General features: G+C 55.3%; 2 protein-coding genes across 6 annotated transcripts; one reads left to right on the plus strand and one right to left on the minus strand.

Moving 5' to 3' along the window:
- Positions 1 to 6,844: 6,844 nt before the first annotated feature.
- Positions 6,845 to 16,174, plus strand: INPP5J (inositol polyphosphate-5-phosphatase J). Of its 5 annotated transcripts, none has more exons than XM_060118939.1 (13): positions 6,845 to 6,949; positions 8,609 to 9,696; positions 10,050 to 10,166; positions 10,287 to 10,395; positions 10,606 to 10,722; positions 11,039 to 11,214; positions 11,611 to 11,722; positions 11,863 to 11,972; positions 12,109 to 12,292; positions 14,896 to 15,033; positions 15,161 to 15,238; positions 15,365 to 15,469; positions 15,668 to 16,174. In XM_060118939.1, exons 1-13 carry the CDS (start codon positions 6,845 to 6,847, stop codon positions 16,172 to 16,174), a joined length of 2,946 nt encoding a protein of 981 aa, XP_059974922.1. The 5 variants fall into 5 exon arrangements, with proteins under 5 accessions (XP_059974922.1, XP_059974924.1, XP_059974923.1 ...); XM_060118941.1 differs by having other exon boundaries at positions 8,609 to 8,670; XM_060118940.1 differs by lacking the exon at positions 10,606 to 10,722.
- Positions 16,175 to 17,691: 1,517 nt separating this feature from the next.
- Positions 17,692 to 22,169, minus strand: PLA2G3 (phospholipase A2 group III). Its single transcript, XM_060119588.1, has 7 exons — positions 21,656 to 22,169; positions 20,506 to 20,638; positions 20,116 to 20,250; positions 19,514 to 19,821; positions 18,759 to 18,888; positions 18,534 to 18,650; positions 17,692 to 17,905 (listed from the first exon to the last, which is right to left on the minus strand). The coding sequence occupies exons 1-7, from the start codon at positions 22,167 to 22,169 to the stop codon at positions 17,692 to 17,694; spliced, it is 1,551 nt and encodes a 516-aa protein (XP_059975571.1).
- Between the last annotated feature and the right edge of the window lie 1,645 nt (positions 22,170 to 23,814).

Raw genomic sequence — 23,814 nt, forward strand, 5'->3', positions numbered from 1 at the left:
TTCTGGGTCAGACACCCGATTTGAAGATAGGGAAACTGAGGCCTGGGGAATCCTTTTTTGTGTTTTTTATTTCTCTGGATGAAATTCCGATCTGGATTTCAATTTCCTGAGCACACGTGTGGCGATGGGAATATTACATCGGGGCTGGGAGGATAAAAGGGTTAATACACATTAGAAAGCTCTTTAGAACAGTACCTCAGAAAGGCCCCATGAACTCCGTTTTACAAGTTAGGTAACAGACTCAAGAAGGTAAAACAATTAAGTTGTGGATCTGGGATTTGAACCTAAAGCATGCCTGTGTTCATCTCACCAAGACAAAGATGACTAGATCAGGATGCTACTTCCCCTCTTCAAGCCTAAGGCAGACACAGCACATTGATCACAATGCTCTTTCCCACTGAATCTAGCCTGGGACTCAGAATCCTCCTCAACATCAAACCAAGGCTGCATTATGACCAGTTTTGCCTTCCTGGGCCCCTTCTTTTATTAAAAAACATATATTAAATATTGGATTTTACAACTGCCTTGATTTAAAAAATGAATGTAATCCAGGCTGGATTCATGATTACTTATTCATTTTTTTCTTCCGATTTTAAAAGAAGTTAAAATATTTTTGTGGACCTCTAAAAGTATGATGGGCCCTAGACGCTGAGCCTAGTGGAAAAGTCAGTTCTGCCCTTTGTTCATATCCTGCTACCTCCCATTCACTGACTTGATTGTGAAGATATAATAATAATAGGCTTAGGGCTGTTATTTAATATCCATTCTCTATAAATGCATGAGGACACAGTAAATATAATTGGTTCTATCCAGATTATTGAAATGACAGGCTATGTCTAACACCCTATTTACTGCTGTGGAAGTGGGAATTCATCCAAGCTTTCTGAAAGGCAATTTGACACAATAAATCAAAACCCTAAAAATATTTCTTCTACCCAGTATTCCACTTCTCAGAATTTGACCCAAAGTAATCTTCAGAGAGGGAATCAATTGTTAGGTCAAGATGTTTATCAAGACACTGTTTATCATGGTGAAAAACTGGAGAGAAGACAGAAGCCTGTCACAGCAGAGGATGAGTTAAATAAATGGTGATACCTCCTTAGGGTAGAGAACCAAGCAATTGTTTAAAATGATGCAGCATACTGTTGAATGACATGGAGAATGTTCATAGTTGTAGTATCAAATTTTTTTAAAAAGCTATGAAACAGTAATATCAGCTGGGAGTTGCAATGTGCTGGGCTACAAGTCACAGAAACCTCAAGTTTAACTGGCTTAAACAATTAAAGGAATCTGTTGGCTCAAATAACAAAATAGTCCAGGCAGGGAGGGCTTCAGGTGAGGTTTGATCTGGTTGGTAAAGTCACCAAGACCTTATCTCTTTCCATTCTACTTCCATAACATCAGCTTATCATTAGCCCAATTACCTGCATGGTGTCAAGATGGCTGCCAGTAGTAACCAGTACCACCACAGACTTCTTCATTCATATCTAACTAAGGGGAAATCTTTTTTTTTTTTTTTTTTTTTGTAAACTTCTCAGGAGAGAAAAAAAACTTTCTTTCCCAAAACCCCCAGCAAAAGTCTCCTTATATCTCACTAGGTCCATCCATGATCTAATCAAGTGGCTGGGGAAATGCAAATGCTCCCTGGCTTAACCAGTTGGGACCCATTCCTGAAGATTGTCAAGGATATGAGCTGCAGTGGATGTGTGGCAGCAACAGAATAGCCAATGGATTTTATAAAATATGTATATATAAATACATATGCCTTCACCAAAAACCATAATCTAAAGGAAACAACCCAAGAAGTCAAAATGGTCATCTCTTGGTAGATGAAATTATAGGTGCATTTTTTTTCTCCTTTACAATATTTTTCTGTGTTTTCTATAATAAACATGTATTACCTAAACACAAACAGTAACATTTGTTTACAAAAAGAATGGGTCATATGCCATGGGTTCCCTCTACCCCACCTCACACCCCAGCAAGGGCCTCAGATTGGCTGAAGCCAGAGGCCCCGTGGAGCCCGTGGCTTTTCTGCTGACAGAGCCAAACCTCAGCACCCCATGGGCCCACGCTGTTCACTGGACAGGTGCCACCAAACCACCCTCATTGCATTAACCTGGACTCTGTGTCCTGGAGGGGCCATAGCCTAGGCTGCTGAGTGTTGACTAGCCAGCTAGTGGAACTGATGGTAGAGACTGGCCACAACAGTACCGGGAACATTCCAGCATCAGCAGTCATGGGAGGCCCAGGATCTCCCAGAACAGAGCTCTGCTCGTAATCCATGCCTTTATGGAGCAGTTTGTAATCTAGGCCAGCAGCCCTCCTCAGGTGGGGCTGGGTTTGGGGTTTAGTCTGTGATAAAACCAGGCTCAGACAAGGTCAGTGTCAGTCCTTAGCCTATGATCAGATTCAGAACTGAGTCTGGGGCTGGAGTCAGGGTTCAGTTAGTGATTGGGATTTGGTCTCCATCTGTGACTATGTTCAGGGCTCAGCCTTTGACCAGATTCAGTGCACAGTCTGAGGTCAGGGACTAGTATGTGACCAGAGTTGTGTGACCCAGGGTCAGAGCTCAGTTTGAGACCTGCGTTCAGTCAATGATTAGATTCAGGGCTCAGTCTGTGACCAAGATCAGGGCTCAGTCTGCCACCAGGTTCAGTTAATGACCAGACTTGGATCTCAGTCTAGACCTGGGCTTGGGGCTCAGTCTAAAATCAAGGGTTAGTCCAAACCAGGGTTAAAGTTCAGTCTGTGACTGTGGCTCAGTCTTAAGCTAGGATCAGGGCTCGATCTGGGTCCAGAATTGAGGTCTCCAGTTGGAATCAGGCTAGGTCAGGCTTGGATCAGGCTCAGTACTTGACCAGAACCAAGGCTCAATCTAGAGCTGGGGTAGAGGCTCAGTCTTAGTGTGGGATCGGGGCTCAGTTAACACCAAGATTAGGGCTCAAGTTGGATCTGGGATCAGGGCTAGGGTTTAGTCTGGCTCTGTGTTCTGTTCTGAGCTCCAATATAGAAGTTTCTGGAGACCTGGGCGCCAAGGGCAGGTCAGCATGCAAGAAAGGAGAGCCCCCAGGCAAGCTTCTGTCCCTGCAGTAAACCTCTCTTTGCCTGCTGAAGCCAGTTGTCCTAGAGCCTTCTAACCTACATGTCTCTGCTGCCCGAGATCCCCTCAAACCAGAATAAAAATAGCCATTCACTTCAGAGCAGCTGACAGCGGGTGCCAGGCTGCCTGGGAGGAGGGGGAGCTGAGGAGAGGAAGGAAGGATGTTTGAGCTCAGGCCCCAGCTGTGTGACCTTGGGAAAGTCACTCCTCCTCCTTGAACCCATTCCTGAGGAGCAGAATGGGAGGTGAGGATGACGCCTGCTCCAGAGGGTGAGAACAAGGGGAGAGTGATATAACATGTGGCAGTTGGTACCAATAAGGAACTCTGGAGTAAAACCTTGGGAGGAGAAATGCTCCTCCAGGTCCTGTATACTTTCTTCTCCAGGAAGCCCTCCCTGATGCTTACCTCTTCCACCTTCCCACACTACCCTGTAGCACCCTCTATGTCTCAAAACATTTCTCAACTAGTGGCCACAGTGTGACCTCCCTCACAGGGGACCAGCGAGCAAAACGAAGAGGACAGACCCTTCTGTACCATTACCATCCTCAGGTGCCCCTGGGCGGTGGATCGAGGAAGAGGAAGAGGAAAGAGGAAGAAGCACGTCTCTCTCTCCCTTCCCTACTTCTGGGGGATTTACTCTGAGCCAAAGGGCCATGAGGGCACGTGTCCAGAGGTTGCATCCTTTCACAGCCGGAACCTTTCATACTCCATACCTTTGCACCTGCTGCTCCCTCTGCTTCCCGGGGTGTTTCTTCTCTTTTCAGTTTGGCAATACAGATTCTCCTTCAAAGAACAGGTTCAACAGGAACCTCTGTGGGGGAGAATTATCCACCATCTCCCTGGGAACCCCATGCTCTGTCCCCTGCTGGCTGTGTAATCCCTAGGCCTCAGTTTCTTCCTCTGTCAAATGGGGATCTTATTACCAACATCACAGGGTTACTATGGAGAGTAACTGAGATAATCCATCAACCACCTCCTTTCCTATCCCTGACCCAAACAGCCTTGAGGGTAGCACTAAGATTTCTAGGATGGGGCAGGACAAGATGTACTCTCTGCCTCAGTACACCACCCCCTACCCCCAGGAGCGAGGGAAGGGAGGAAGCCAGAGGTGTCTCCAGAGACAGCCATCTCCAGGGGGGTGGTTCTCCCTGGCAGCTGCCCCCAGCCTGCCACCCTGAGCCCCAGAGCCTGTTATCAACCTCCTTAGTCATCACACCAGGAGCTCAAATATAGCTCTTACCCTGTTCTCTTCTCAGCCGAGGTCCGCCCCCTGCCCCCTTCCCCTAGCAAGGCCATGTCTGGGTCTCAGAGCCCCTTTTCCTTCCCCCCGACCCAGGAATGCAACTATGCTGGGCCTCAGTTTCAGCATCCTCCAAATGGGCAGGTTGGAATAGATGATGATGGTGGGGATGATGATGATGATGATGATTGTGGTGGTGGTGATGGTGGTGATGGTGGTAACTCCAGGGCAGTTGCCCTTACTGAGAGCTTGCTTGTGCCAGGCTCTGTGCTAAACTCCTCAGATGTATTATCTTGTTGAATTCTCACAGCAATCTTAGGAGGTATCTACTGATTTTATCTGCCTTACACAGACCAGGAATCTGAGTGACTCTCCAAGTAAGTCAGTGGCAGAGACAGAAACAAAGTCCCCTGCAGGATCTGAGCTCAGGGAGGGGACATGGTGGAGATCCTGGCTGCCCCACTGGGGCAGAGGAGCCCTTTGCATACTTATTTGCATGACATTTGCCTGGTTTCTCAAGGACATTGATGCCCTTGTCTCAGCCCAGATGGTTGAGCCCTAGGACTGGTTCCAGGGACCTGGATCTGTCTCCCATCACTTCCAGGATTGCAACAGAAGCCAAGTACTCTTGGGAGCCTCAGTTTTCTCATCTGTAAAATAGGAGTCAGAGGGCTAGGCAGGGTAAGTTCAAAATTTCCTTCCATCTCTGGTGGCCTGAGCACCACCACCCTGTTCACACTCACTTCCTCCCTCACCACCACCCGCATCTTCACCTCCAACTCCACCACCACCTCTTCTTCCGTCAACATAACACCCTCACCACCTCATCTGCCCCCATCTCTCCTCCACTGTTACTATAACCCCCATCTCTTTATTCTACCACCTCCACCATCACCAACCTTTGTTATCATCTCTTCTATTGCCATCACCATTACCTCCACTACCTCCTCTATCATATCCATCCCACCACTATCACCTCCACTTTGCCAGCACTGTCACCTCACCACCACCACCAGCACCGTCAGTCCTCACTTCCATTATCATAACTACATACATTATCATCTCCACCCCTTCGATCACCACTGTCATCACCTCCCCGATCACCAACGTCATCACTTCCACCATCACAACATTTCTACCCCAGAACCCTAATATGGCCTGGGTCTCTGCCCCTGCAAATTCCAGCCTCACAGAGGTGCTAGCCCAGAAACACAGACTAGACCCAGAGACAGTCAAGCAGAGGTGGGAAGCCCATCCAGGAGAGGGAATGAGGTATCTGTCCACGTGACTTTCATGCAGGGGACCACACCGGTCCATGAGGATACAGAGGTGACTTGATCAGCAGGGAGCTCTGGGCACAAAATTCTGATCATTTTCTGCCTAAACTGAGTGAGATCACTCCTCTGTAAGCAATCAAGCAGCTCTGGAGGAATCAGGCTTTCAGGGGCTGCTTAGCAGATGAGAGTGAGAGTGGAGTAGAGGCAGAAGCAGAGCCCACAGCTATCTCCGGCCGTATCTGAACATGTCACTCATTCACTCTTCTCACTGATTGGTTGATTCATTCAACAAACACTTCCCTAGGTCTGTTGGAGACCAGGCCCTATGCTGGGTCCTGGCCAAAGAAGTTCCCAGACCTGTTTTTGACCCTCCTGCCAGTCTGTTCCCCCACTGCTGGGCATTTCTCCACCCCAGCTCCCTTCCCCCAGACATCCCAATTGACTCTTGTGGTTCCTGGGTCACTGAGGCAGCTCCCTTTCCTCACTGAGACTCAGGGGACCTCCCCAGCTCACCAGGTGACCTTGAGCAAGTCCCTCTCCCAAGCCACACCCAGTGAGTCTTGGAGGAGGAAAGCTGAGAGGAGCTGGGCTGGGCCTGGCTGTGGGGACATCCAAGGGCAGGCGCAAGGTGTCTGCAGAAGAGGAGGGGTCAGTGCTGAGGTTGAGATGGGAAAGACTCCAGTTGCTGGAGCCTGAGTGTCTGGCTCTGGGATGGGAAGGATAGAGCCAGGCGAGGGGCGGGCACCAAGGCCTGAAAATGGGGCAAGGGTGGGGGCCAAGGCAAGCCCTGAGCTGGCAGGGAGTCAAGAAGGTCACAGGATCAGAGCAGGGACTCAGGTGTCTCTGAAGCCTTGGAGAGGGGGCTGACCTTTGAGCTACCTTACCCTCAGGTGTGTCAATGCCCCTCCCTTGAGCAAGGGCTGGCCAGGCCTACCGGCTGGAGGGTAAGAACAGAGAGACAGCTTCCACTATGCTGCCAGCTGGGACCTGTGCCGGGCCAATGGACCCACTTCCCCCGCTTCCTCCCCCACCATGACCATTCCAGGCTCAGCAGCCAGTCCCCAGGGGTAGGCCACCTTGCCCTGGCCACTTCTATGTTGGGAAGTTGGTGCCTGTGTCTTTAAATTCTCAGCAGGTTGAAACGGCTGATGACATCACTGGTTCCCGGGAGCTAGCGGAGGAGCTGGAGCCCAAGGGAACCCGGGCTGCCAGGGGCTGCAGACATGGAGGGCCAGGGCATCAGTGGCAGCGTGAGGCTGGGGACCCGGGCTGGCCTGGGCCCCCTGCCCATGCCCCATGGGATTTCCCAAACTGGGGCACCCTCCAAGGTAAGACCCCCTAAATCCTAGTTCCCCCATTCCTGATCCTTAGTCCCACCCCACCCCCCCACATAGTGCAGGCACCCTGGTGCCCCAGCTGAGGGGCTGGCACTCTTCTCTGCCCACCAAGCAGGGACTGGGCAAACAGGGTACCCTAGGGGCTGAGGGGGTAGTGATGGGACACTCAGAGAGAGATGGAGTTAGCTGTCTCCAGGACCTCCTGGGAAAGCCCTGGACCAGGTATCAGGGGACCCAGCTGTGCTCCAGCTTTGCTATGTGACCTTGGGCAAGTTGCTTGTCCTCTCTGAGCTAATGCAAAATGAGGAGGCTTGTCCCTGAAGACTGAAACTGTGACATCTGGGATGTCTAAGTTGTTAGTGCTGGAGGCGGTGTGGTGTTTGGGGTGGGGGTTTGGAGTGGGACACTAGGAACCAAGGAGGATGCCCAAAATGCAAGCCTCAAAGAGCTGAGTTTGGGGACAGAGGTGGAGGCAGAGTTTCAGATTCTCTGAACCAAGCAGGACACGGGATGCAGACAGAACTGCATCTCTGGAGGCAGGGATGGGGCCACCCCAGGGTGAGTGTAAACCTCCTTCTACCCTCCCTGGCCAGGGACACTTTATCCTGACTTCTGGAGACAGGGACATCAGACAGGGACAGATGGGAAAGGAAGAGGAGGTCCCTGCTGTGCCCCACCCGCCCTGCCACTCCACCTGCTGGACATAAAGAGGATACTTGCTTGCCTGTCCTCACAGGTGGGGTGACAAGGGTAAGAGGGTACAACTTGTGCACAGTGGTGCGGTGCCAGGATCAACAGAATCCTGGACTTGCTCTGGGTGTTAGAATCACACTTGGGAGGATGGACTATTCCATGGAGCTCAAATAGAAGCCTAGCAAATGTTGGGCTTATACATGCAGAGGATATGAGACTTAGGCTTCCCAGGATAAGGTGTGGCCAGGGATTCTTCACCAGGTTCCTTCATTTTAAGACAGGGAAACTGAGGCCCTGGGCAGGGAAGTGCTTGCCTAAGGTCACACAGAGCTGGGCTGGGAATCGACATGGCCAGTCCTAACCCAGGCTCTTGCTCCTGCACGGAGCTCTGGGAATGGGTGACGAGGACAGAGAGGGCTGTGACCAAGGAACTGGGGACGTTTGGCAGGGGGAACCTGAGGGTTCCTGTGTACTGTGGAGGAAAGGGGGTGGTGTTTAACAGGCTGGCCCCAGGGTGTCCTGAGTGGGAAGATCTGGGGGGGTGTCAGATCAGTAGCCCTTGGCTAGGGGAGCAGCAGGGACTGCAGGGGTGGGTGGTGCTCAGGGAAGCTGACTCCAGCCACCCAACACTCCAGGGTGGCCAGGGAGTGGGTGTCAGCCAGGAAGGCGAGGAGAGCCCTCAGGTCCAGGCTCACACTCTGCCTCCTTTGAGTTGGGGGTCTTAGTTTCCCCATCTATGAAAGAGGTGTCACAGGTGAGGGAGGGGATAGGTTTCCATGTCCTGTTTCCTCCAGAAGAGAAGCTGATTCACAGCAGAATGGATTGAGGTGAGAAATTAGGAAGAACTTCCTCAGAAAGATGGGCCTTTCTTAGCTAGACAGAGTCTGCTGGGGTCTATATGGAAGTGGAGGCCTGGTTAGGGTTGACTCTGAGGCTCTGACTTGTCCTATATCCAAGATGGACTCATGTTTTCAGCTCCCAGCGAAGGAGAACGCAGCACCAGTACGCTCGGAACCAAGGTTGGCTCTGACGCCTGTGGGGCCACCAGCAGCAATGCCACCTTCCTCAAAGGGGCCAAGGCTGGCTCTGGCATCTCCCGGACCCATCCTGGCTCCAATGTCTACCCCTGGAGGGCAGAAAACAGCTCCTGCCCACCGCAGCTCCAGCCTGGCTCCAACATCTATGGGCCAGTTGGTGATGTCTGCCTCGGCTGGGCCGAAGCCTCCTCCAGCTACCCTGGGGCCCAGGCTGGCTCCACTGTCCAGGGACCAGAAGCAGGTGCCACCTGCCTCCATGGGACCCAAGCCAGCCCTGGCTGCTTCAGGCCTGAGCCTGGCTGTGGCATCTGAGAAACAGCCCCCACAGCCCCCTTCCAGCTCTTCCCCAGTGCCCAGTCCAGTTCTGTCACTCTCTCAGGAACAGGCCCTGACTCCAGCATCCATGACATCAGCCCCGGCCTCTGTGGGATGGACACCAGCTAAACAGAGGGATGCCCCAGACCCTAGACCTCTCTCCACTTCAGAAGGGCATCTCCAGCCCCCGACTCAGACATCTGGTCCTGTGGGCTCCCCATCCTTGATTCAAGCCCCCCCAGACCCTTGGATCTCCCCCTCCTTCAGAGCCCGGCCTGAGGCCCCCCGCAGCAGCCCTGAGGATCCTGTCTCGTCCTGGCCACCACAGACTCTGCCCCTGGATGTGGGCCAGGGTCCTCCAGAGCCTGGCACTCGCTCCCCCGGACTTCTCTACCCCACCTTCCGGCCAGGGGCCCCCTTAGCCCAGACTGTGCCCCCACCTCTGCCCAAGCCACCCCGATCTCCCAGCCGCTCCCCCAGCCGCTCTCCAAACCACTCCCCGTGTGTCCCCCCAGCTCCTGAGATGGCCCTCCCCAGGCCTGGCACCCAGGGTGCCGGGCCTGGTGGGCATCTGAGCCCCAATCTTCAGCCCAGAGAAACCCCAGCCCCTCTTACCACCTCCTCTTCTACATCCACCTCGTCATCCTCCTCTTGGTCAGCTCAGCCCACCTGCAAGAGCGACCCTGGCTTCTGGTGAGGGGCCCTCTCCCAAGACATTGCTGGGGCTTGAACTCTAAGACTAGCCATCCTTCTAGGGTGGCTTACCCTACTCCACCCCAGCTGACCTCCCTGAGGAAGACTCCCTGTGGGTGTTAGGCCCACTCTGGGGCCCTCGGAAGACAGCATCCTCTCCTAAGGGACTTGCCTACCCCGCCTCAGTTGATCTCCCCTGGAAGAGTCTGGTGGAAGGGACCCTGGGCCCACTGTGGGTCCTTCTGAGGGCTGATAGTCAAGCTTATTTCCCCAGAAAAAGCCCTGTGGGAGGGAGGTTGAGGGTAAGAGAGTGGTCCCCAGTAGTAACCCCTTCTGTACCCCCACATCCCCAGGATCACTGTGGTCACATGGAACGTGGGCACCGCCATGCCCCCCGATGATGTCACATCCCTCCTTCACCTGGGCAGCAGCAGCGATGACAGTGACAGGGCAGACATGATCGCCATAGGGTGAGGGGACAGGGCGAGTAGACTCCCTCCTGAGCCCCTCCTGCCTCCCAGACCCTCTCCCGCGGGAGGGGTTTCTAGGGCGCCCCCCCCATCCGAAGGCCGCCTCACAGTCCCCCACAGGTTGCAGGAAGTGAACTCTATGATCAACAAGCGGCTCAAGGACGCGCTCTTCACCGACCAGTGGAGCGAGCTCTTCATGGACGCACTGGGGCCCTTCAACTTCGTGCTGGTAACTCCTCCCTCAACCCCCGGGCAGGTGGAGACCCCTGGATTCTCAGCCCTAGCTCTGCCTTGATTCACCGTGGGGCCCGCTGGGCCTCGGTGGCCGGGTCCATGAAATGGGAGGATGGAGGAGCAGACCTTTAAGAACCGGAAAAGGCGAGGGCGGGGGCGGGGGAGTTGTGTCCCGTCTCTCAGCCTCCTCACGCCTCTGCTGCAGGTAAGTACTGTGCGGATGCAGGGCGTCATCCTGCTGCTGTTCGCCAAGTACTACCATCTGCCCTTCCTGAGGGATGTGCAGACTGATTGCACGCGCACTGGCCTGGGTGGCTATTGGGTGAGCGTGGAAGCGGCCTGGGAGGGTACAGGGCCCTAAGGGATCCGTAGATTAGTCCCCGGACCCCCGCGTACTGGCAATATCCCCACCCCAAGCTACACCCCTTACTCTGAGGCCCGCCTCTCCCCACCCACCCCCACCCCTTGTTTTCTAGACCCCGCCTCTCCTAGTGTTCCACTCGCATCCCTAGAACCCACCCCTCTCCACACCTCCACGGGTCCTGGGCCTCACCCGCTGACCCCGCCCACCTAAGCCCCGCGGGCCTCACCTCCTAGCCTAGGCCCCGCCCATGACCCACCCAACCTTGTTTCCCAAGGGCAACAAGGGTGGAGTGAGTGTGCGACTGGCCGCCTTCGGGCACATGCTGTGCTTCCTGAACTGCCACCTGCCGGCCCACATGGACAAAGCGGAGCAGCGCAAGGACAACTTCCAGACCATCCTCAGCCTCCAGCAGTTCCAGGGGCCTGGAGCTCAAGGGATCTTGGATCACGAGTATGGGCAGGGGCGGGACCTAATGGGGCTTGGGCTGGGCTAGTGAAGGAGGGGTGGGCCTCAGGGGCGAGGCCGGTGCGCCTTGTGGGGAGAGGCGGGGCCTATGGGGGTGGAGACCACCCACACTATAGCTAGGAACAAGAAAGCTGGTAAGTTTGATAGGGAGGTGGAGCCTGCAGGGTGGAGCTTTGCCGAGGGGCAAGGCCTTGCTGGGGGTCGGAACCTAACTTCTAGGTCTACACCCCCTGCTGCTCCGTGGTGGGCTGGAGGCTCTGCAGCAACCCACCCACCCTCTGCGTCATCACTAGGAGCAGCTGTCGGGTTGGATGGGGGCAGAGAAGGATCTGGGTTGGGCTCTTCACCCCATGGACCCCGCTGACCCCCACCTCCGAACAGCCTCGTGTTCTGGTTCGGGGACCTGAACTTCCGCATCGAGAGCTACGACCTGCACTTCGTCAAATTTGCCATCGACAGCGAGCAGCTCCACCAGCTCTGGGAGAAAGACCAGGTGGGGAATCCCAGCCTGGACCCCAAAACCCTAAGCACACAGAACATGCCCTAGGACCACCTGTACCCTAGGCTATGGTCCTTGCCCTCATCTGCGCTGCCCAAGCTCTTGTCCAATTCTGTGCTTCTGAACCCTCACAGCTCAACATGGCCAAGAACACCTGGCCCATCCTGAGGGGCTTCCAGGAGGGGCCCCTCAACTTTGCGCCCACCTTCAAGTTTGACGTGGGTACTAACAAATATGATACCAGGTGAGCTCAGAACTGGGATGAGAGGTGGGGATGTGGGCTGAGGTCTTCTGGATAAGGGAGACAGGAAAGAGAGACAGGAGGCAGATGTGCCTTGACCCCCAACCCCTGATACTCAGCCTACCCTTGCCCACCGCAGTGCCAAGAAGCGGAAGCCAGCCTGGACAGACCGTATCCTGTGGAAGGTCAAGGCTCCAGGTGGAGGTCCCAGCCCCTCGGGACGGGAGAGCCACCGGCTCCAGGTGACCCAGCACAGCTACCACAGCCACATGGAATACACTGTCAGCGACCACAAGCCCGTGGCTGCCCAGTTCGTCCTGCACGTGAGTCCTGGCCTCATGCTCCCCGCATGACATCCCCAGGCCCAGCTCAGCATCCCACTGCCCCCCGGTAACCCCTTACACCTGCCCTCAGTAGCATCCACTTGTCACAGCAGACTGGGAGTGGGATTATGATCTCCATTATTTATTTATTTATTTATTTATTTACTTACTTACTTACTTACTTATTCTTGGCCATACCACATGGCATGTGGGATCTTAGTTCCCGGACCACGGATCAAACCCATGCCCCCTGCACTGGGAGCTCAGAGTCTTAACCACTGGACTGCCAGGGAAGTCCTATGATCTCCATTTTCAGGTGAAAAAACTGAGGCCCAGAGACACAGCACCCCTTGCCCCAGGTCACATGGCTACTAAAGGGAAGGTTTTGAACCCTGGCTAGTCTGATTTCAAAGGGTATACCTTTTCCATTAATCTCTAATTCCCCTTTTCTGAGAAAGGCTTAGGGCAACTTATGTTAAAATTCACATATATAATAAGACCAGCCACCAAAATATTTACTCAAATCCCATGTAGCATTCATTCACATTCATTTATTATTTATTTACCATCTTACCATATGTGATGGGGAGGGGGAGTAGAGATACAAAAAAATACAAAGCTAAACTCTAAATAGTTACTATAAAATTTAGCATTGTGTTTAGGATTTTTTATTATAAATTTTTATTGATTTATGTATTTATTTTTGGTTGCATTGGGTCTTCCTTGCTGCGCGCAGGCTTTCTCTAGTTGCAGTGAGTGGGGGCTACTCTTCGTTGTGGTGCGCGGGTTTCTTAACTGCAGTGGCTTCTCTTGTTGCGGAGCTCGGGCTCTAGGCGCACAGGCTTCAGTAGTTGTGGCGCATGGACTTGGTTGCTCCACGGCATGTGGGATCTTCCCAGACCAGGGCTCGAACCCTGTGTCGCCTGCATTGGCAGGTGGATTCTTAATCACTGCACCACCAGGGAAGCCCCTGTGTTTAGGATTGGGGCTCCTAGCTGCCAAAGGAAAAAGGGGAAATCCAAGAATGTCAGAACTGGATCTTAGAGACCACGTAGTCCAACTTTCTGTTAGTGGAGTAGGCATGCGCCCCAAGTCGCACACAGGCTCAGCAGCAGAGTGGGGTAGAGCCCAATTTCCAGTCCTGAAACCCAACTCTGGGCTCTCCGATTCTCTTGATCTGATAAGAGGGAGCCCAGCAGACCAGAGAATGTTTTCCCTGCTAACTTTGTCATATGGTCAGTCAGAGGGACAGTGGCCAATGTCCTCAGCTGGGAATGGAAATCTGCCCATGTCTGGCCTCCCATGACCTTTGGTAAAAGCCTTGGGTGGGAGGTTTAACCCCCAATCAGGGACCTCACCTTGAGAACCACTCCTTTTGGGTGCCCTGTCCTTCCCTCCTTATCTAGAACCCTGTCCCTTGTAAAACATTACCTGTTGAGCACCTACTATATGCCAGAGCCTGTGTAGCCTACTTCATGTATGTCATCCCTTTGAATACTGTGGTAGGCCCTGAGGATATCCAAATTCTTCTTTCAGTTTTACTGATGAGAGAAACAGAGGCTCAGAGAACTTAAATCTCTTATCCAAAGCAACACAGCAGAGGGCTCAGCAGGAGTTTTGACCCCACAAGGCCCTAAAGGGTATTTCCAAGAGCGCAACCTGGCCAGACCTGCTGTTAGGAACCCACGGCAGGGAGAGGATGTGCTGGTTTCTTCAAAGCAGCTTGGCTTAGAAGCTGAGGAGGGAGAGAAAGTTGAAACCAGATAAACAGGGGAGCAGACAAAGCCGGAGGCTGGCACCACTGAGTCTTTTCCTGAGGGACAGAGGTGAAGCCAATACCCTGGCCACCTGCCACCCCAGCAACCCCATCCACATGGTGACCCCCTGCTCAGCCTGGGGTGACCCTGGGAAGAGAAGATTCTTTTGTCTCCATGGACTGATGACAAACAAGGTTAATAGTGGTTCCTTAATACAGGTGGGGAAACTGAGTCTTACTTAGCCTGATGAGGGGCTTACCTGAGGTCATGAAGCAGGTTAGTAGCAGAGCCTGGACGGTCTCCAGCCACCTACCCAGAGCTCTTCTTGCCTGCTCATGGGTGTTAACTTTACTCCAGAATATCCAGTGCATCATGGGACTCCTTTGTTAGCTTATAGGCAAGTCATTCATTGAGCACCTACTGTATACTGAGAAGTTTATAGGACGCTTTATATGGTATCTCATTGAATCTGCAGAGCAACCCCAAGAGTTAAATAAGATCATCAGAGTTTAAGGACAGGAGCCCTTCTATTCAGCGAGGTCAAGAAACTCACCTTGGGTCACACTGCATAACAATGGCAGAGCCAGGGACAAACCCACGGTCTACTAAGCTTCAAAGCTGTGTTCTCACTCACTCCCTAAGGAGGCTAAGGACAAAAAGAGCCCTGAGCTGGGAGGCAGGAAACCTGGCATTCATCCTGGACCTGTTCTTCCTCAGTTTCCCAGTCTGTGCAGTGGCTTCAAAGGCCCTTCATCTCAGCCAATTTGTGCCCACGCAGGCCCAAGGGCTCTAGGTGCATAGAATACTAGAGGGTCTCGCCTGATGTTGCCCCCTGCCCCTGGGCAGTTTGCCTTCAGAGACGACGTGCCGCTTGTGCGGCTGGATGTGGCAGACGAGTGGGTGCGGCCGGAGCAGGCTGTGGTGAGGTACCGCATAGAGACGGTGTTTGCCCGCAGCTCCTGGGACTGGATCGGCTTGTACCGGGTGAGACGGGCAGGGGTGGTCGGTACATCGGGGAAGGAAGGGCCTGAAGGGGCAGCCAAGGACCCACGTGTTTGAGGCTGCTGGGGTCAGACCTTAGGGGTCACGACCCTGATTGCTCTCACCCCAGGTGGGTTTCCGCCACTGCAAGGACTACGTGGCTTATGTCTGGGCCAAACACGAGGATGTGGATGGGAACATCTACCAGGTACTTAAGGGGAGGGGGAGAGTGGGAGGAAGTCCCCATTGCCCTTGGGGGCTCAGGATTCAGCTTGAAGGGTCCTGAGGCTGCCTCCCTCATCCCAACCTGGGCCTAAACCCCCCGGCCCACCAGGTGACATTCAGTGAGGAGTCACTGCCCAAGGGTCACGGAGACTTCATCCTGGGCTATTATAGCCACACCCACAGCATCCTTATCGGGGTCACTGAGCCCTTCCAGGTAAGTAGGCCAGGCTGCAGGGTCAGGGGCACCAAAGGAGTATTCAAATGCCTCTACAGCTTCTACATTCTGTTCTGTGACCTCCTACAAGTATCCTGACCTTCCTGGGTCTGCCAAGGGGGAGGGTGGGAGTGGTTCCCAGAGGCCTCAGTGGCCAGCTGGGGAGAGCAGCACCCCAGTGACCAGCCTTCCCCCCAGATCTCACTGCCTACCTCGGAGCTGGCCAGCAGCAGCACAGACAGCTCGGGTGCCAGCTCGGAGGATGAGGATGACAGCACCCTGGAGCTGCTTGCATCCACGTCCCGCAGCCCAAGCCCTGGCAAGTCCAAGCGGCACCGTAGCCGAAGCCCAGGTCTGGCCCGCTTTCCCGGCCTCGCCCTGCGGCCCTCATCCTGTGAACGCCGTGGCACCAGCCGAAGCCCCTCGCCCCAGAGCCGCCGCCTGCCTCGGGTAGCCCCCAACAGGGGCAGTGATGGTGGCAGCCAGGGCAACAGTGAGGAGGGCTCCCCTGGGCTGCCTGGGTCCTGGGCATTCCCACCATCTGTGCCTCAAAGCCTGGGGTTGCTGCCTGCCTTGCGCCTAGAGACCGTAGACCCTGGCGGTGGAAGCTCCTGGGGACCCGATCAGGAGGCCCCGGCCCCCGACAGCCTGTCTCCCAGCCCCCAGGGTCAGCAGGGCCTGGAGGAAGGGGGCCTGGGGCCCTGAGGGTGAGGTGGGCAGGCAGGCCTACGTGGCCCCCACTCTGCCTCAATCTTCTGCAAACCCACCTGCCTCCCTCCTGCTGCTGCTCCAGCTTTATGTGCACCTGCCACTCTATTCTGGCCAAGGGTGGCCAACTGGGGTCCCCCAAACTTGGTCCTGGCACCTCAACTGTGACAATCAGCAAACCCCTATCCCAGCCCCCATCTGGGATGGGGGAGCAAACCTAGAGGTCATCAATTAGGAATTAAATTCTCCAGCCTCACTCCTGACTTCTTCCTAACTTGTTAGCAGTCTGGGATTGGGGGCAGTCAGAGGAAGGGACTAAAGAGATGAGAGGATGACAGATCTGACAATTACCAGGCACCAGCTGTATACATTACACATGCCATGTCCTTTAAGCTGCACCACAAGTTGTGGTGTTGAGTTCAGTGTAGTTCTTAGCTCCATTTCACAGGTGAGCAAACTGAGGCCTCCAAGAGGTTATGTGAACCTTTAAAAATCAGACGCCTAGGGCTTCCCTGGTGGCGCAGTGGTTGAGAGTCCGCCTGCCGATGCAGGGGACACGGGTTCGTGCCCTGGTCCGGGAAGATCCCACATGCCGCGGAGCGGCTAGGCCCGTGAGCCATGGCCGCTGAGCCTGCGCGTCTGGAGCCTGTGCTCCACAGCGGGAGAGGCCACAACAGAGAGGCCCACGTACCGAAAAAAAAAAAAAAATTAGACGCCTAAGCACAGTTTGGCTGTGTGCTGGAGGGAGGGAACATTTACTAGGTGGTGAGTGCTGTTTGTGAGTTGGTTCGCTTAATCCTCAACAACCCTATGAGGTAGGTCCTATTTACACTCCCCTTTTTCAGACGAGGAAACTAAGGCTCAGAATGAAGGAGGTCTCTTGCTTAAGGGCACAGGGGAGATCTGAATTTAAGTCTAGGCCAGAAAGAATGGGCCAGGGCTGGGCCAGGAAGAGCATAGCAGCTGTTAAGAGAAGGGGTCCCCTGGGGAGGTGAGTTGGGAAGCCCCTTTCTAGCTTCTGCCACCCTGGATTCAGACACAGGCACTTCTGTGACATCCCTCATTCCCCACCTGCTGCCCTAGACCTCAGCAGGCAGACACTGGGGCTTCCCTGGGCAAGTTCTTGAGACATGCATTAATTTCACAACATAGACATATATGTACCTCCTCCTGGTACCTCCTGGGGCTGCTGCAATGTTACCTTCTCCCCATTCCCATCTGGATGTTAATTTCTCTGGGAAGGCCCAAGCCTGGGGCTGCAGAATGAGCTTCCTGAATACCACATCCAAGCACAGAGGGGTTGTGTCACCAGCCCAAGATCACCCAGCAGAGCAAGAGACGTGGTCCAGCATTTGGGCCTTGGCCCCCCCACCCTACCCATGCAGCCCTCTGGCTATCCACAAGAGCCTGTCCATGCTTCACTCTAACACGTGGAGGGGAAGCTGAGACCCCCCAAGGCCTAGCAAAGCCAGGGACGAGGTCCAGTCTTGTGCCCAGGAGAGCTGGAACTGAGGTCACTGGTTCCAGGATTTCTGCTGTCCTTCAGGTCCTCCAGCTCCCTGGGTCAGCTGCAGGCACCGGTCATAGAATGACATGGGGGCCTTTGGGTGCTCTGAAGTCCATGCCTGCCTGTTGTCTGTGCTTGTCCCCTGGAGCTGGAGTTGCCTCTGCTGAAGTCGCCGCAGGTGCCGAGCTGACACCTTGATAGCCCTGGGGTCTCTGGAACAGCTGTGAGGAGAGAAAAGTGGGGCAGGCGGTCATAACTGCCAAGAATCCCACCCTAATCTGCAGAGAGGGTGACCAAGGCCCAGAGAGGAGCAGGGCTGGGGCCGGGAGGGTGGGTGGCTCTTACACCTAGCAGGGGGCAGAATAAACCTGGGTTGGCACCCAAAGGCCCAGGTTCTGCCACTAGCTGGCTGCAGAAACCTGGGTCAGTCTGGGCCTCAGTTTCCCTACCTGTGAAATAGGAAAAGTAACAGAGTTAGTTTTGAGAATCAGAATTGAAATTGTGGATTATGGGGTAAGAGTTAAGCAGGTGTTTTACTATGTGTCCTGCAGGTCTTGGCCTATGTACGTCACACACGCCACTTCCTTGGCTTCTACCTCCATTTTATAGGTAAGGAAACAGAGGTGTGCAGAGGTTATTCAGCTTGCAAGGTCACAAAGGAAGTAAATGACAGAGTTGAGATGCAACCTACATGGACCACCTGCAGAGCCGAACACAGGGATGATGACAGTGGAGCTCAGGGGTCCCCTGACCCCCTCCATCACCCTCTCAGCCCAGGTGCACAAAGGCAGCAGAGGCAATCCACCCCTTGGGAAGTCCCCCATCCCTCCCGGCCCTGATGTCACTTACCCTTTGCCCTCAGCACAGTCCAGTGGAGGGGCCAGTTTGAAGCAGGTCATGCCCAGCAGCTCCCAAAGTATGTTGGCACCCACAGGTGCACTGTGGAGCCTCAGGAAGCGTGCCAGACTGAGGGCAGAGGCAGGCTCAGGCTGGGGCAGGGCCTCGTCAGCCAGGTGTCCCTCTCCAGTGCCTGACAACAGGCAGCCCACCCCCAAGGGTCCAAGCAGGCCTCACCGGCGCGTGCAGTTGCAGTGGAAGAGGGGATCACGGGCATTGTTGAACAGCTGGAACTTGGTCTTCTGGGGCCCGATCTGGTGCTCACACTGGTCCAGGCGGCGGAAGCTGCGGCAGGCGTGGCGGGCACCTGAGGGCAGGTGTGGTGGTGAGAGGAGCCCTGTCCGATGCCCACTGCCATCCGGCACACATGCTCTGTCCCCCACACACAGTGTCACTTCCATCTCATGCCCTTTGTGCCTTCAGAGTGCCTCACACATAGGAGACGCGTGTGCATGCACACACACACGCAGAGCAGTGCTGCCATGGGGAAGCCCAGAGAGTCGAGAGTGGTCAGAAAAGGTTTCCTGGAGGCAGAGGCTTCTAAGCTGAGGCTGGAAGAGGGGAAGAGTCAGGGAGAATTCTCCAGGCAGCAAGAACAGCATGTGCAAAAGCCCAGCAGTGGGAGAGAGCAAGTGGCTTTAGAAGAACCAAATGAAGTTTGTGGAACTGGAGTTTCGACTGGGGAGTAGGATCTGCAGGACCAGACTCGACAACCCCTGGGTGTTGGGACATCATGGTGGGGCCTCAGCGAGGAGTGCCATGGACAAGTTTGGAGCTTACAAAAATCCCTCTGGCTGCAGCAGGAGAGAGGTTGGGAGACCCCAGAAGGAGTTCAGAGCAGGAAAGGAAGCAACATAGGGGGCCCCCACCCTGAACAGAGTCAGGGACACCTCCTTACATCAGGAGCCCCCAAGGTTAGGTTCTGAGCTCACCTTGAGGTTTTAGGCCATGCCATAGTCCCTGGAGGCCTGAATCAGTGACCTCCAGCTGGACTATGGAGGCCACATCAGGCCCAGGGGAGGCCACAGGGGCCTGGAGGGCTGTGGCGTTGGCTTGGCTGGGGTACTTGGACTCTTTCTGCTGTGCTGGCCACTTCTGAGGGTGCTGAATCCACCGAGGCTTGCTGGGTGCTGGGTTCTGAGGACTGGGAGTCAGGGGGATGGCAAGGGAGCTCCAAGAGGCATTGTAGAAGGTCCTGGGCTGGAGACGGGCGAGGGATACAGAGCCATATGTTCTACACCTGGGAGGTAGCACATGGTGGCAATTGGTAACCCAGAATCCCCCCTCCCAGAAGTCTCCAGGTTCATCTCCATGGAGATCAGGGCTCTGCCAGTCCCACCCCTCATCCCACATCCCACTGGGTCCTGCAGGGCACCCAGGGAGCGTCTGCATCCTGGGCCCCACCCTGAGGAGAAGACAGGGAGGGCGAGGCATCATTCCCTGGAGGACAGACATACAGAAAGGCTTCCCTCCCAGGCTTGGAGCCCGAGCTCCCAACTGGCTGGGAAGGGGCTCGAAAGGGGCAGCCACATACCCGCCCCACCAGTACCACTCCACACAGGCCTCCTGGTCCTCCAGCACGAAACAGGGGATCGCCAGCACGTTGAAGAAGACCACGCCCACGATGTCGGAGATGGAATCCCGTTGGTTATGCAGGCACTGCTGGAACCTGTCCCAGAGCCAGCACTCAGGTCCCTGGACCACAGAGAGCTACCTGGCTCCTCTCCCAGACCACCTGGTCACTACCAGCCAGGTGATTTGGGGTCCAAGTGTCCCCTCTCCTGTTAGGCCTCAGCTTTCCCACTGCACAGTGGACTCTGGCTGGCTGATCCTTTAGGATTCTCTGGAATCCTAGACTCTGCACCAGGTAATCCCGGTGGATAATCCCACCCTGAGCTCCCAGCCCTCCCTGCTCACCACCAACCTGGCATCACAGTTGCAGTGGGAGATGGTGTGGAGTCGGTAGTTTCGGATGCCATAGCTGTACTGGAAGGGTGAGACGGTCTGTGGGCAGCGGTCATGTTCCTGGCAGCAGAGATCGGGGCCCTGGAAGACCCCTGCAGGAAGCGGAGGGGGCACCAGCTCAGCAGGGTCGTGGGTACCACATGCCGGCTATGCCCGCGTGGTGCTGGGAGCAGAGACCTGGTTCTCATCCCAGCCCTGATACAGATGACCTGGGTGGCCTCGGGCCTCCCCCTGTGGGACTCACAGTTCCAAAGCTTGAAGAGAACACCCAGGTACAGCCTCTGTTGGGCAACTCCAAGTGCCAGGCAGCCCACACATGAACCCTTGCCCACAGAAAGATCTTCCTCAGGTGAACTGGTGTCTGCCTCCAGAGTTCTCGGGCTCACACCCCAAGTGAAACTCCAAAGTTATGAATATGTGTGGAATGGAATGGTAAACAGCAGGGTGCGATCTCGCTGGCACAATGAGGCATTGTCAGGATGCCAACCTGCTCCAACTCAAGTGCCAAGTCCTCCTCCCAGCCCTCCACGCGTACGCACTGACAGCTGTACCGAGAGTGCAAAAAAGCCATGCATGTTTTTCACCACCTGAGCAATGATGCCCTTTACTGAGCATCTCCCAAATGCCTGGCACTTCCCACACCCAAGCACACAGCAGCCCTGGGAAGGAGGTGTCACATTTATTGTACAGGTGAGGAAACAGGTTCAGAGAGGGGAGGTGACTCGTTCAGCTCGGAAGGGCTGAGCTGGGATTTGAACCCAGGCCTTTGGGTCTCGGCGCCCCCTCCACTGGGCACCCTGTACCCATAAAGCCTCCTCTTGGGTAATGGTTTCTTGGCTCAGCTGACCCTGGATCCATCCCAGCCAGCCTCCTTCCTCAGATGGTAATTAATGAGGCCTCCCAGGTGTGAGTAGGACCTTTCCCATCTATAACCACATTTAAGCATCCCATGATGAGATTTATGGTCACCCCATTTTACAGATAAGGAAATTGAGAGTCAGAGTGGCTAAGTCACTTCCTCAGGGCACACAGCCTGGGAGAGTGGGTACCAGGGCTAAAGGCTGCATTCCCCCCCCACCAGCCCCCCTGTCCACACACCGATGGCTCACCCAGCTCCGAGGAGTTCCCGGCAGAATCCCCGACTCCACACCACAGTGTGCCAGGCATGGTCCAGCCTCTCTTCACCCGCTGGTTCCCCATGCTAGGCGCTCCACTCTGCCCTGCTGCTCGCTTCTCCCTGGTCCCTGCTGGACTCTCGGCAGGCCCTCTGCAGGCCTCCCACTGACTCTTAAGGGTGGCCAGGGCTCTCTGCAGCTCAGGTCCAGGGGTGTGGATGAAGGAGTCCCGGGTGATCTCACCAGCACAGAGGGTACTGAAGGCTGTAGTGAGCTCTGGCTCATCCTGCCGGCTGCACACCTGCAGCCTCCCGTGCGCATCCCAGTGGGCATGGAACAGGGCTAATCCCTGGGCATCCTTGCCCAAGAAGCTAAGGAACCCCAAAGGGCTGCCAGAGATGGGTCTGGCCAAGTGGCAGGAGGTGCTGTGCAAGTGGAGGGCAGGGGAGCCCCCCAGAGCTGCCCCCAGGAAGTTCAGCACCCCAAAGAGCACCACCAGAACCCCCATTCTGCCCTGGCCCAGCCCAGTCAGACAAAGCCCCCGGGAATCCTACCCTGGTGGGCCCACGAGGCAGCAGCTCTGTAGCTGAGCGGAAACGAGCCCAGCCGACCCGGTGCTGCGGGGCCAATGAATGGAGCTTTGGGAGGAGTAGGAAGGAGGTTGGAGTATGGGGTGATCTGGGGCTTGTAACTGAATCCACCGGCTGGGCAGGCCACTGATTGGCTGAGGAGTACACTGGCCGGGGCCCACGCCCCCACTTGGCCTGCCTTTCTCCACGCCTTCCAGTCACCTGCCACCAGCCTTGCCTGGATGGGGACGGTAGGAGCCAAAGCCCTGGGGGCAGGGGCCAGAAGGGGGATCTGTATCTCCCTGGGGAGGGAAGAGGGTTTGGGGGCTCAGAGGAGGCTCCTAGAACTGGTCATCCCCCCATCCCAGGGATGGCCGCCAAGCCCACCTCCATGAAGCTGGCAGAGAGCCATGGGTTTCTGCCAAAGCTGGGTAAAGGAGGTAAAGGCAGGGCTGGGGCTCTGTGGCCACACCCCTCCCCCGGGAGGCTCTGAGGCTTCTGGGAAAGGGAGCATCCATGCCCCACCCCACCCCCGCCACCTGGGTGCTCTCCCTTCCCAGTCCTGGTTCTAAGAAAGGCACTCAGCATATTCAGCTCCCCACTTCCTGGGACTCCAAGCACAGGCATGGCCCGGCAGCAGCCCTCCTGGTCTGATAGATGGTGTAGACACAACCAGAGCAGACTTTGAAGGCAACACTGGGGCTTCCCTGGTGGTGCAGTGGTTAAGAATCTGCCTGCCGGGCTTCCCTGGTGGCACAGTGGTTAAGAATCCACCTGCCAATGCAGGAGACATGGGTTCAAGCCCTGGACCGGGAAGATCCCACGTGCCACAGAGCAACTAAGCCCGTGCGGCACAACTGCTGAAGCCCGCGCGCCTAGAGCCCGTGCTCTGCAACAAGAGAAGCCACGACAATGGGAGGCCTGTGTACCGCAACGAAGAGTGGTGCTCACTACAACTAGAGAAAGCCCGTGCAGCAATGAAGACCCAATGCGACCAAAAATAAATAAATAAATAAATTAATTAATTAAAAAAAAAAAGAATCTGCCTGCCAATGCAGAGGACACGGGTTTGATCCCTGGTCCAGGAAGATCCCACATGCCGTGGAGCAACTAAGCCCATGTGCCACAACTACTGAGCCTGCGCTCTGGAGCCCGCGTGCTGCAACTACTGAACCTGCGTGCTGCAGGTACTGAAGCCTGTGCACCTAGAGCCTGTGCTCCGCAACAAGAGAAGCCACTGCAATGAGAAGCCTGCGCACTGCAACGAAGAGTAGCCCCCGCTAGCCACAACTAGAGAAAGCCCACGCACAGCAATGAAGACCCAACACAGCCAAAAATAAAAATAATTAATTAATTAAGTAATTTTAAAAAAAGAAAGCAACACTGGGCAGGGCTGGTGCTCTGGGAGTGAAGGAACTGTGGTCCCCAGAGGAACAGAGGTGGCCTAGGGGGCTGTGTCTGCAGCCATCTCCATCCTTGGACTGCAGTCACCTAGGGAACACAGCAGGCATCGTGTGTACCTCAAGAGACAGGGGTAGGGCCTCCCTGGTGGCGCAAGTGGTTGGGAGTCCGCCTGCCGATGCA

Source organism: Mesoplodon densirostris, chromosome 15 (assembly GCF_025265405.1).
Source record: "Mesoplodon densirostris isolate mMesDen1 chromosome 15, mMesDen1 primary haplotype, whole genome shotgun sequence".
NCBI lineage: Eukaryota > Metazoa > Chordata > Mammalia > Artiodactyla > Ziphiidae > Mesoplodon > Mesoplodon densirostris.